The 12651-nt window shown below is 43.7% G+C and overlaps 1 protein-coding gene across 9 annotated transcripts in view; it reads left to right on the top strand.

The window, feature by feature from the left end:
• Window positions 1–9317, top strand: part of LOC124877874 (synuclein, alpha interacting protein) — a 34235-nt gene extending 24918 nt beyond the window's left edge. For 4 of the 9 annotated variants that reach the window (XR_007040620.1, XM_047381477.1, XM_047381479.1 and 1 more), the window contains one exon: window positions 1222–2722. Coding sequence is in view for 4 of the 9 variants with exons in the window: in XM_047381477.1 (XP_047237433.1) it covers window positions 1222–1251 (30 nt within the window). In the remaining 5 variants the exon portion in view is untranslated. Of the gene's footprint in view, window positions 1–78; window positions 2723–9126 lie in introns of those variants that run through there. The other 5 variants (XR_007040621.1, XM_047381476.1, XR_007040622.1 and 2 more) reach the window with 4 other exon arrangements.
• Window positions 9318–12651: the final 3334 nt, after the last annotated feature.

Here is a 12651-nt window from a genome sequence, read left to right as displayed (position 1 = left end):
ACAGATGAATCAGTTGTTGGCAAACAGTGTATTCAATAAACTAGTCGTCTTTATTTTGCCATTTTTCTTTGACGTTAGGCAGACAGGAAATGGTGTGAAGAGGGGAAGACATGCAGCAGGTCCCCGAGGCCGGGACCCGAACCAGAGGACAGCCGCGTCGGGGGCAGAAGCCTCTCTATACAAGGGCCTAAGTTATATATTTTTTTAATTTATGTTGAGTTAAAAATTAAGATGTCATGATCTTAAAAAGTCTTAAATTTGACTCACTGGGGCGTGGCGGTGGTACAAGTGTAAAACACGCAACCCATTTTCAGAGGCTTCAGTCCTCTGCGACGCAGCTGTCGCAGGTTAGACGGCCGGTTCAGTTTTCTTTTAAGAAATAAAGGCCACTAGCGCTGAAGAAAACTTTTACATTTCTCACTGAAACTACCAGAAACCCTGGTCTAAGTCCTGATCTGTAACTTTCCTAACGATAACCTCTGGATTTTCTGCATCCTCTCACTGATACTGGTGGCGCTGTCAGTGACTGTTGGGCCCTTTGGACCTGCGATTGGGACAGGAGCCATACAGTCACATACAGTAAGAGATACTGTAATAATCATAGCTAGGCAGAGCATGTAGATGTTGAATAAAAGTGGCACCAGAATGGAGCCTTGAGGAACGCCACAAAATAAATCATGAAATCTTAGAACTCTTCACTTCTAATTTGTAAAATATTCTTTTCCAGCACTAGAGTAAAAATGGATTCCTTGTGAGTGGAATAGTATTCTTGACTATTCTGGAGCTTATTTCAGACAGTTTTCTTCAGTTTTGGGTCTCGGTTCCCTGTTTTAAGGTTTCTCATGTTCTTTGCCTCAAATGTTGAACCTTTAAATGTTTCACACAAACAATTTTTTCAGATCTACCTGTTGTTGAGGTGAGTCTGAATGATTCTCAGCATCGTGATCTTTTCTTCATTTTTTGTTTCGCTGGTCAACATTTGTCTGAACCGTTCTTTGTTTCTTTCGTTCTCCGTTACTGTCGCCTGATCTCCACTCGAGATGAAGTATTTATGTTTATGCACACCGTGTAACGATTTAAAATGAAATCTTTTAATCATGCACATGTTAAACGTGCACCAGCACAACAAATACGTTAAAAACAACACTGTATATATTTTATAAGTATTTAAATTGTTTACATTATATTCCACGTGTTTTTATTTCTTTATTATCTATGCAGTATTTTTGGCATGAGGTAGACGGTAGTTGACGGGGAGGTTTAAACGAGCACCTTCTACACCTTTTATCAGCATGAAGTTTGAAGTGAGAGAAGAAGGTCTGAAGTTCTCTGTTGATGAACATCTACCATCTCCAGGCTCTGAAGCAGAAGACTGAGGCCGTAATCTGATGCTTATACGCACCGTTTATGTTCCACTGGGGCTGGAATGATGGGAAGCAGCCAGAAGAAAGCCTTACCAGGAAAACTTGGATTGTTTAAAGTTCTGGCTTTGGGTGATCAGTTTAGAGGTCCTGCTTGGCACAGAGGTTACCAAATGGTCTCCATCAAGTTGGTTTTCATGTAAAAATGCAGAACATGTTAAAGGTCTGAGCCACATCCCAAGCAGCCGTTCTGCTGACCTTTACTGCCGGGAACATTACTGAGATTTCTGGGGAGCTTGGCCTTGATTTTTCAGATCTGTTTTCACAGATCTACGCCCTCTGATGAAGGTGCTTCCAAGAGAACATCTGAATGAAAACCAGGAATGTTCCCCCCAAGAGAAAATACTATTCAGATTATATAGTAGCGCTAAAAATGTCCGTCAGGGCAGCGATTCCCGTATCTCAGAGTAAACCACATGTCTCTGGTTTCCAGCTTTGGCACAAACTGGACCACGTTGGTTTGGTTTTGGATGCATGTTTACATCAGTAGAATCTGGACTGTTGACATTCCTGAGTTAACTGAGTTTAACTGAGTTAAAGGTTGTTGATGTGCAGGTTGGCTGCGTTTTCCAGCCTAATATCCTTCAGGATGATGCTCCGAGTCTGCAGCTGGTCCAGATGTTTGAAAGCTACAGTCCATCTGAACCTGAGCAACATGATAAAACAGGAACAGCTGAATGGGAAGAAAATGTTTTACATGAATTCACTCCTCAGACCAGAAGCATCTAAGACGTTTCTCCTGATTTTGGTGGTTTTTTTACGTGTAATTTGGTATCAAAGGGTCTCAGATACTTGCAGAAAAACTCCAACTGATGATCCATTGCTTTTAATGTTGAAGATATTTGGTTGACTAACATCTGGAAAACAAAACCAACTTCCTGTTGATAAAAACCAGAACTTTCTTGCTGCCTGGATCATCTCCAGCCTTCGCTGCCTGAACGGTTCTCCACGTCGCTGTTTGTTGGGTATTTTTTTAACCTGCAGGATGTTTGACCTGAACCATCATTGTTTATGATCTTCTTCAGGACGACAGGCAGGAGGCCACCTGAGCTCTGCCTCCCTTACCTGTCAACGGACAGAGTTCTGATGGACGGTTATCAGAATCTCAGATGTTCATCAATGCAAAAAAAACTGAACCATGATGAATGAAGGGAGACTCAACATCTGTGAATGTCTGGTCACTGATCTGAGGTCAGGTTATTCTCTTCAACCAGCATGTACAGAGACCCACACCTGCTTTATTGAAGCGGTTCTGGAGGGGTTCAGACAAACTGAAATAAACTTTTATTTCTGGACTTTTATCTGGAGTCTGAGTTTCATTTTCAGTGACATTTTTACTCTGTTCTTATAACAGGAATGTTAACAGTTTTATCTGTCACTAAAGTTTCATTAGATCCAGCTTTGGTCAGGAGAGGTTCTGCTTCTGTCTAAATGGTTCTAATCCCTGCAGTTGATTGTTTTAACACATTCTCTGCTTTAATTTATCGCTCTAAAATTTAGGTTCATATTTTAGTTTTTATCTTATATGTTTATGAATCTGAGGCCTTCATTGTTAACCCAGAACTTTCAGAGGATGTTTAATCTGTTAGAAATGATTTTAACAGCTCAACATTGAGAACAATGAGCCTGAAATAAAATAAATGACAAGAAGAGAATGACCCAAAAATCACACCAGAAAGCACTTAGTTTTACCTCCTGACTCATCTGTCAGTATGAAGTTTTAAAACCAGTTTTCATTCATGAAAAACAGGATTTTTTATCATTCACAGCGAAACAACAGTGAACAGATCGCCTTTAAAGGATGGAGCCTTCTCAGTTAACTGCTTTTTCTTTCATTTTCACCAGCTTCTGCGTATAGATGTGTCCTTTTCCTGATGGGGTCACTAACACACCTATTGCTGCAACTAACTACGTGTTCTTTGTTTTCCATAGAAAGTGAACCTTGCTCAGTTCTTTGTTTCTTTCGTGGATAGAGCTATTTCTATCATTAAATCTGCACAGTTGTTGTTTTCCCGTAAAACGTACCAAAGTCCCAGAGCCCCTTTGTTTGCTCTTTGCAGGACAGAGTCACTAGCAGACTTATGGGTGCTATTAACATTGTTGTTTTAGGGTTTTTCTTACAGAGGTATCAAATGAAAAATGAGAATTGTTTCAGAGCCAAGAAGCGTTTGGAAAGCACTCTGAAAGACTTCGAAATAGTAGGTTCAGTTTTTCCCAAGAGGACGCTCGCCGTGTTTGGAGGAAGAATGGTTCTGCACATCACCCCCAAAGCACCAACCCTGCAGGTGGGAACATCATGCTGGGGCTTTCTTACAGCGGATGGTGCTGAACTAAGGGTAGGATGAATGGAGAAATGTACCGGGACGTTCTGGATTAATCTGGAGCTGAAAGGAGTGTGGATTTCCAATCAGGACAATGGTCCCAAACACACAGCCAAGACAACTCTTCACTGGTTTCAGAGAGAGAAAAGAAACGGCTAGAATGGCCCAGTCATTCACCTGACTGGTATCCAGTTAATCTGTGGAAAGAACTGAAAATCAGACTGCATAGAAAGGACCCCCAGAACTTTAAAATCTGTAGGAAAAGTCTGACTAGTTCACCATACCAGAGATCTCATAAAGTGTTTACCACATTTCTTACTTACTTCCCTGGCCATCCAAGGAATACCCATACCTTCGTTGATGGACTAATTTGCTTTGATTTCTATGTCTGGGTGGGCAACTGGGGCTGTGGTCCACATCTGGTGGGAATTTCATTGGTAGAAATACAGGTCCTTCTCAAAATATTAGCATATTGTGATAAAGTTCATTATTTTCCATAATGTAATGATGAAAATTTAACATTCATATATTTTAGATTCATTGCACACTAACTGAAATATTTCAGGTCTTTTATTGTCTTAATACGGATGATTTTGGCATACAGCTCATGAAAACCCAAAATTCCTATCTCACAAAATTAGCATATCATTAAAAGGGTCTCTAAATGAGCTATGAACCTAATCATCTGAATCAACGAGTTAACTCTAAACACCTGCAAAAGATTCCTGAGGCCTTTAAAACTCCCAGCCTGGTTCATCAATCAAAACCCCAATCATGGGTAAGACTGCCGACCTGACTGCTGTCCAGAAGGCCACTATTGACACCCTCAAGCAAGAGGGTAAGACACAGAAAGACATTTCTGAACGAATAGGCTGTTCCCAGAGTGCTGTATCAAGGCACCTCAGTGGGAAGTCTGTGGGAAGGAAAAAGTGTGGCAGAAAACGCTGCACAACGAGAAGAGGTGACCGGACCCTGAGGAAGATTGTGGAGAAGGGCCGATTCCAGACCTTGGGGGACCTGCGGAAGCAGTGGACTGAGTCTGGAGTAGAAACATCCAGAGCCACCGTGCACAGGCGTGTGCAGGAAATGGGCTACAAGTGCCGCATTCCCCAGGTCAAGCCACTTTTGAACCAGAAACAGCGGCAGAAGCGCCTGACCTGGGCTACAGAGAAGCAGCACTGGACTGTTGCTCAGTGGTCCAAAGTACTTTTTTTGGATGAAAGTAAATTCTGCATGTCATTCAGAAATCAAGGTGCCAGAGTCTGGAGGAAGACTGGGGAGAAGGAAATGCCAAAATGCCAGAAGTCCAGTGTCAAGTACCCACAGTCAGTGATGGTCTGGGGTGCCGTGTCAGCTGCTGGTGTTGGTCCACTGTGTTTTATCAAGGGCAGGGTCAATGCAGCTAGCTATCAGGAGATTTTGGAGCACTTCATGCTTCCATCTGCTGAAAAGCTTTATGGAGATGAAGATTTCATTTTTCAGCATGACCTGGCACCTGCTCACAGTGCCAAAACCACTGGTAAATGGTTTACTGACCATGGTATCACTGTGCTCAATTGGCCTGCCAAGAGAGACCGAATTAAACTTTCAGTTGTTTGGTTCTATTGTGAGCGCTGAGTTGAACTACCTTCCATGAAGAAACGCGATTTGATTGGTTGGAAGATCTATGAATTATCCTGGAGAATGACTTTCATTTGTAGGTTTGCAGGGTTTGGGTAGTCAGGTGGTGCCACTGCCCGGATATGCGGAGCATAGTTTACAACAGTGCAGGATGACACGCCAGGTTGGTACCCACTGGCTGCTTCCATGATGCAACCACCTGATGTCCCTCAGTGGGACCCAGTAAAGCTACAGCAAGTTCTGGAGATGCTGTGTGCAAGGCTTCTGTAGAGAAGTGAAAAGCATCGCTGCATCACATTTATTCAGCTAATGTGATGATGTTACAAGCCTATTAAAAGTTAGCATATATTTAAATAAAACATTTTATGAACTCACCAGTTTTCCTGTGTCTTCTGGCAGCAAATGTTGCCTTTACTGAGACCCCCTGCAGCCTTCTTAGAGGTCCTCTGCAGGTCCCAGGACCCCACTTTTGACCACCACTGATCAAGATGAATGTCGTGTGTGAAATGTTGTCACTGGTAGTTTAGTGGACGATATATAGCAGAGCGTACATTTATGTCTGCGCAATTCAGCAGCATCAAAAACAGTCACTTAACGGGGAGAGGATTTATGGTGTTTGTGTAGCAAATTGGTCTTTGATGGTTCCCACGCAGGGCCGCCTGCTTCCCCATGGAGCCTAATGGGGCCGGCTCTAATGGCGGCCCTCAATCATGGCAGCAAATATGAAACACGAGCTCGCGGACTGACAATTAGTAAACCAACAAGTCGAGATGTGAGGAAGGCTGGATTTATGGGGGGGTCAGAAACCCTCCAGTTCACACAACAAAAACCACAAGCTGTTTGTTTTCTTTTTTCCATCTTCTCCATCCTTGTTTTCGTCCGGGAGGAGGGGGGTGAAGTTAAACTGATAAATTAGACCTCATTTATTGGACAACAGTTTGAGTCAATACCCAGGGGCCTCTGCTGAGCAGTGTGGACGAGGCTCCACAGCCGCTAATTGGTCCACTCTGTTTGTTGAGGGTGGTGGGGAGGGGGGGGGTTATGGGGCCCACACACACAGGCAGCAGCACAAACCCTGAAACCGGGTGAGTCGAGCGGCTGATTTGACAGCTGGGGTAGAGGGGGTGTGGGGGGCAGTCATGTATAGATTTTTGTGTCTGTTGTTTTGGCTTATTTGTGTGCTTCTTTTACTCAGTCAATCAAATTTAATTGACACCGCTGGGCTGTGGCCAGGGGCCCCGCGGCATGCTGGGATGACAGGCCTTTAATGCCAACGAGAGGGAGAGGAGGTTCTTCTGTTTCTGAAGGATGGAGGGGAGTCGGAGGGTGAGGCATGGAGGGGGACGGATGGTTGGGGGGTGATGTTATGACCCGTCAACCGCATTAATTGATGTAAGACAGCGATGATGGATACTAATAAATCCAACCTTTAAGAAAAAACGTAATTAGACGGTGTCCTCCTCAAAGAGCCGCTGCTGACAAACACCATTCATCTTCCACTGAGGCCTTCAGACACACAGTTATTTATATGCAGATCAAACTCTGCATTTGCATTTTGGCCATAACAGAACGTCATGTCAGGACTCAGGAGGAAGCACTCAGTTTGTGCCTAAACAAAGAAACTTGGCTTTCAGCTGTTCCAAGACTCCAAACAGGGACCTGTTGGTACCAAAAAGTCAGAATTACGTGAGAATGTCAAGAGTCAGATTGTGGATAGATCCTCTTACTGGTTGGAATACACCAGTAAGTTATTCTGGTGGTGATACTGCAGATACATGGATCTCCTGCTCCATCCTGTCATCACTCGTGATCATGAAGATTTCATTTATTCAGAGAGAAAAACCGTTGTTACTGTTTCACTGGCCATACCCGACCTGGTTACTGCCAGACCTGTGAACCAAGAACTCACCTGAACAGAACCCCTCTGACAACATGAAGTAGGCCAAAGGTCTCAAAAAGCAGAACATTATTCACAGATCCGAAACATTCTATCAGTGAACCTTCTTAGGAGTGGAAATCAAGGTCCCAGCGTTTGGAGGAAGAGTGGTGAGGCCCAGAATACACGTTGCTTGAAGTCCAGGGTGAAGTTTCCACAGTCAGTGATGATTAGGGGTGCCACGTCATTACTGGTGTTGGTCCACTGGGTTTCATTAGTCAGCACAGCCGTTTACGAGGTGCTTGGACTTCCTGAACACCTCAGCAGAACCACAAGCTGATCGTCTCTGCAGTGATGCAGGAAATGATGCAGAAGGGGCCCGACCAAGTCCTGAGTGCAGATACCGTACCGTAATACATCTTCTGGTAATTGATCTGATGTAAAGCTCCAGTATTCTGAGAAACTAACTTTTTCATTCATTGTAAGCCAGAATCTTTAATATTAACAAAAAAACATTTTAACGTTCATCACTCTGTGTGCAATAAATCTCTAAGTTTCACTTTTTGAACTCAAGCACTGAAATAAATTGGCTTTTCGAAGATGTTGAGATGCACCGGGACCTGTCCAGTTTTCTCCTGGTTTTCCTTGGAGATTCCAGCAGGGACCAGTGCCCCCTTTGACCAACCTCTGGATCAGCCCATGCTGTAAACCAAGCTGAACGAACCCAACAAGTCTTACTGGTCTGTTTTTTTCCACATTTCATCCAGTGGTCCACAGCTTTCTTCTGCATCTAAAGAAGCACATGGTGCTGATGAAGAGCGCGAGTTCTCACAGCTTGTTCTCACCTTTCTTCCTCAGTATCATCAGAATCAGAAACATTATGAAAGTATGGAAAAAATTATTCATAAATTTTACTTCTTTGAATGCAGAAAGAAACCTGATGTAATTCAGACAGGGGAGCCTCGGTACAACGTGGCGACAGATCAGGACTGCAGGAAGCCGGTCCAGCACCTGTACCTTCTTCTTCCTCAGCCTTTGGAACGTAAAAAAGGAGCTGAGCTAAATGGTGAAGCTGTGGATTTTCTGCTCCATCTACTTTCCAGCACCCGTCTAAATGGTCAAGAGATATGGACCAAGACTAAAAGAAGGAGATCCTGCAGACTAGCAGCTGAAATTAGTTTTTCTCTGTAAGGTCGTCTGGGTTTTCCTCAGAAATGGGGTAAGGAGCTCAGAGTAGAGCCGCTGCTCCACCGCATCGAAAGGAGTTATTTGAAGATGTTCAGCATTGATCTGGAGGACATCTAAACGCTTCCCTTTGAGGTTTTTTTTGTCCTTTCTACTGTGAGGAGAGAGCCAGGCAGACCTACAACTCACAGGAGGGATTATTTGTCCTCTCTGGCCTGGAAACACCTCATGATCATGCAGACTAAGGTGGAGAGCATCCCTGGGAGAAGGGAAGTCTGGTTTTAACCTCTAATTCAGAAGCCTTCAAGGTCATCATTTTAAGGGCCTTTTTCAAAATAACATTTACAAGAGTTAAAATATTAAACATAAAAAACATAAAATAGTTTACATCAATTTTTTTTTATAAAATGACATTAATTGTATAGCCTTTTAAGGAAAATATATTTTAGAGTCTATAGATTAATATTTATAGACTTGCTGAACTCTTCTATATTTTTATTGTCAGCCAGTCAATACGGCCTCTTAAATATTTGTGAGATGATTTTATATTTATTTGGCTTATATTATTCTCTTTATTTTTTTATTCATCACGCACCTTTTAAGACCCGTCATTGTTTTATAGATCTGATATGTTAGTAGTATTTTACAGTAATTTGATTTAGTCAAATATTAGTGTAATATTCTTACTGCAGTTTCCCCGCAGGGCCAGAAGGAGGCAGCATTGTGCTTCATAGATCCAGCTGCAGAACTGGTCTGACCCCCCAGCAGCAGCAGCCGTTTGGCATTTAGTTTCTGTGTCACACAGTGGATGGTGTTGATGGTGAGCATTAAAACAGCAGCGGCTCCGTGTTACAATGTTTGTTCGGCCCTCAGACTCTTCGTCCCCTGAGCCTTCGAGGGCCCACATCATGAATAAACTGAAGTAAAACGGTGTCTTATTTTAATTTTCCTGCCTCTGTAAGTGACAGCTAGGCTCTGTTTCAAAGCAGAAACAGTTTGTGACTCCGGAGACGAAGCCGACCGTTGCTGATGTTCTGCTGAATGTCACACAGTGTTGCACTCAAACACATCATTGATTTTCTCCTCTCTTCTTTCCTAAAAGTTCTTCTTGGAGGTGAGTCAGGAGGTTTTTAGCTGAGATCTTTAATAAGCTGCATCTTCTTCAGCCTTTCTTCACACCTGAAACATCACAGAGAAACATCTCCATAATCTGCTGGAAGTAAACATCAGAAAGTATTTCCCTACTTTGGAAATTATATCCAAATGGACTTTGAATAAGTTCTTTGGACAAAACAGTGAGTGAAGGTGATCCATGATCAAATAAAACAGAATTTACTGGCTCAGTTTACTGGATCAGAACCTACTAGAACCAGTCCATCACAGGGACACACAGAACAAGCAGCCATGCGCACACACTCATACCTAAAGGCATTGTACAGGACCGGTTTCACCAACAGTCATGCTTTTGGAGTGAGAGGAAGCCAGAAAACCTGGAGAGAACCCACACATGCACAGGGAGAACATGCAAACTCCACGCAGAAAAACCCCAAGCTGGGAATCGAACCCAGAGCCCTCTTGGTGTAAGACAACAGTGGTGCCAACTGTGGGTCAGTTTTTTATGTCCCAGCTAAAACGTTTCTCACTTCACATAAACAAGAAAAAATGTACTTATCTGTAAAACAGAATGAAAGAAATGAGTCCATTAGATGTCATCAGGGCCCCTTTAGCCAACCCCTGGATCTGCCTGTGGTCAGTCGCTTCATGTTAACTAGAAAATTTATTTTTCTCCTAAATAATTATTCTAACCCCTGAATTAAAGGTGCAGCTAAAAACAACAAACCTGCTTCTCCTCAGAACTTTTTCATTGTTTGTGAGGAAATTAGACTCTGGGGGCTCAATTACACAGAGTGACCAATCAGAGAGAGTGTTTCTCTGCATCTTTTTTTACAGGTGTGTTTTATGGCAGACATTTCCTTTAACTCCACTCTGGATCACAGCAGAGAACATCAACGTCTTTAAGGATGTTTGTCTGTCGCTTAGAGAGACTCAACCCTCTGATCACTCATTCTCCCTCTGTTATTTCCCCCTCAATGAAATAATAGTCAAATAAAACTCCTATTTCACTGAGGGGTCCTGGGGGAGCCTCTTAAGGGCCCCTGAGGGTCCTCAGACCCCATTTTGGGAGCAGTCAGTCAGACCCACGTTTACAGGCTGCAGTAATGATGCTTGTTTGTCCAGCGGTCTGTAAATCACGCCGACATTAGAGCTGCCACAGGAGACACAGCAGAGCATCACTAACACCCTGACACCCTGGAGACGCTCAGAGCCGATCTATAGCAGCAGAATAAAAACACACACACACACACACACAGTCTGCAGGGAGATAATACAGAATGTCTTTAACAGGATAAACTGGAAGCTCAGCTGAAGCTGTAGAAAAACAAAGATGTTTTTTAAATGGATTAAAGAGGAAACAGATAATTGGGTTCCTGATGATTCTGCAACTGTTTACATTCCGCTGTCCTGCCGATTTAAAGGAAGTTTCTGAAGTCGATGCCACTGAGTGTGTTTCCAGTGTGGTCAGCAGGGGGCAGCATAAGCTGCATTAAACCTGGCTGTAATAAATGCAGTGGAGATAACAAACAAGCATCTTCTAATGGATACAGGAGGATGTTAGTGGAAGGAATGGGAACGACAGCAACTCAGCCACATAAAATCACAGCAGGGTCAGCAGAGGTCACCAGCTTTCAGAATCAGTTTTATTATAAATGTGTAACCAATAAAAACAAAGGCAGGTTGGAATAGTGCAAATATGCTTATTCATTTTCCCAGCAGAGCAGCTGACTACTCAGGCTGGAAGGTGTTCATTGTGTTCATCAGAGACAACCTGGTTTTAGCAGACAGCTCTGTAGCGCCACCTGAAGGTAAAAGCCTAAACACTTTGTGTGCAGGGTGTGTGGGGTCTGCAGAGATTTTAGCTGCTTTTTTTCCTGACCCTTGACCTGTACAAGTCCCGCATAGAAGGAAGGTCAGCTCTGATGATTCTCTCTGCAGACCTGATTGTTGGTTGCAGTCTGGACCTGTCCTGTTTGGTGGATGATCCAAACCTCACTGAGATGGACCAAGACAGGACAGATGGCAGTGTAGAAGATGACCAGCAGCTCCTGAGGAAGGTTGGACTTCTTGAGTTGCCTCAGGAAGTACAGCCTCTGCTGGACCTTCTTCTGAACATTGTCTATGTGTGAAGACCATCTCAGGTCCAGAGATGTAATGGTCTTAAGCAAGTTTAGCTCCAGTTGGTTCTGACCACACCAGTGGACCAGCCGATCCACCTCCTGTCTGAATGCAGACTCATCACGGTCCTGGATCAGTCCAATAACAGTGATGTTCACAAGCCAAATGAAATGTGGTCATTTGTGTACAGAGAGGAGTGGGGAGAGACCTTTTTCCCCACAGAAGAACCATCAGCACCAGCGCCCCCAGCCTCACCTCCTGCGTATCCACTGACAGGTGGAGGCCAGGACTTTGAGCTGGATGAGCTTCTGGAGGAGGATGTCTGGATTGATGGTGCTGAAGGCTGAGCTGAAGTCCATCAACAGGATCCTGGCGTACGTCCCTGCAGATTTAACAGAATAAAGCTCAGCAGATCCCTCTGCCTCCACCTGGAACCTCTCCTTGATGACACCGTCAGACAGATAGGATGTTCCCAGACTTCTGGATCCGTGTTGAGGTTTATTTGAGCTGTAGTGAAGCATCTTTACGCCCTCACTGGTCACCAGTTAATTAATGGAGAATCATTTTACTTTGTCATCTTGTTGGCATAAAGTTATGAAATTCTTCAGATTTTCAGAAAAAATGAACAGTAAAAACATAAAAAATGCATTTCTCTACTAGAGGTCTATTCTGTAAATGAGATTTTAGCTCCTTTCTCTTCCTGTTAATTGCAGCAGAGATGTCTGACCTCCTCTGCCTCAGGGCTGAATCCTCCTGCAGCTGCTGTAGTTGGAGACAAGCTGCTCTTCTTGGTGCTGCCTCTAAAATCGGTCGGATTGTGCAGAAAGACGGTAACCTTTAAAATGACACAGAGAGACGGGTCCAGACAGTAAACAGGACGCAGCCTGCCGTTATTCACACTCATGCACCGCCGCACATTTTCAGCACTCCGCTCCGATATTTATTGGGATGGGACGCCTCCTTTAACCCTGTCCATTGAGCGACCAGAGCTCCC

The sequence above is a fragment of the Girardinichthys multiradiatus genome, chromosome 12 (assembly GCF_021462225.1).
Source record: "Girardinichthys multiradiatus isolate DD_20200921_A chromosome 12, DD_fGirMul_XY1, whole genome shotgun sequence".
Classification (NCBI taxonomy): domain Eukaryota; kingdom Metazoa; phylum Chordata; class Actinopteri; order Cyprinodontiformes; family Goodeidae; genus Girardinichthys; species Girardinichthys multiradiatus.
Note: the sequence above shows the minus strand (reverse complement) of the source record. Positions and strands in the feature narration are given on the sequence as shown.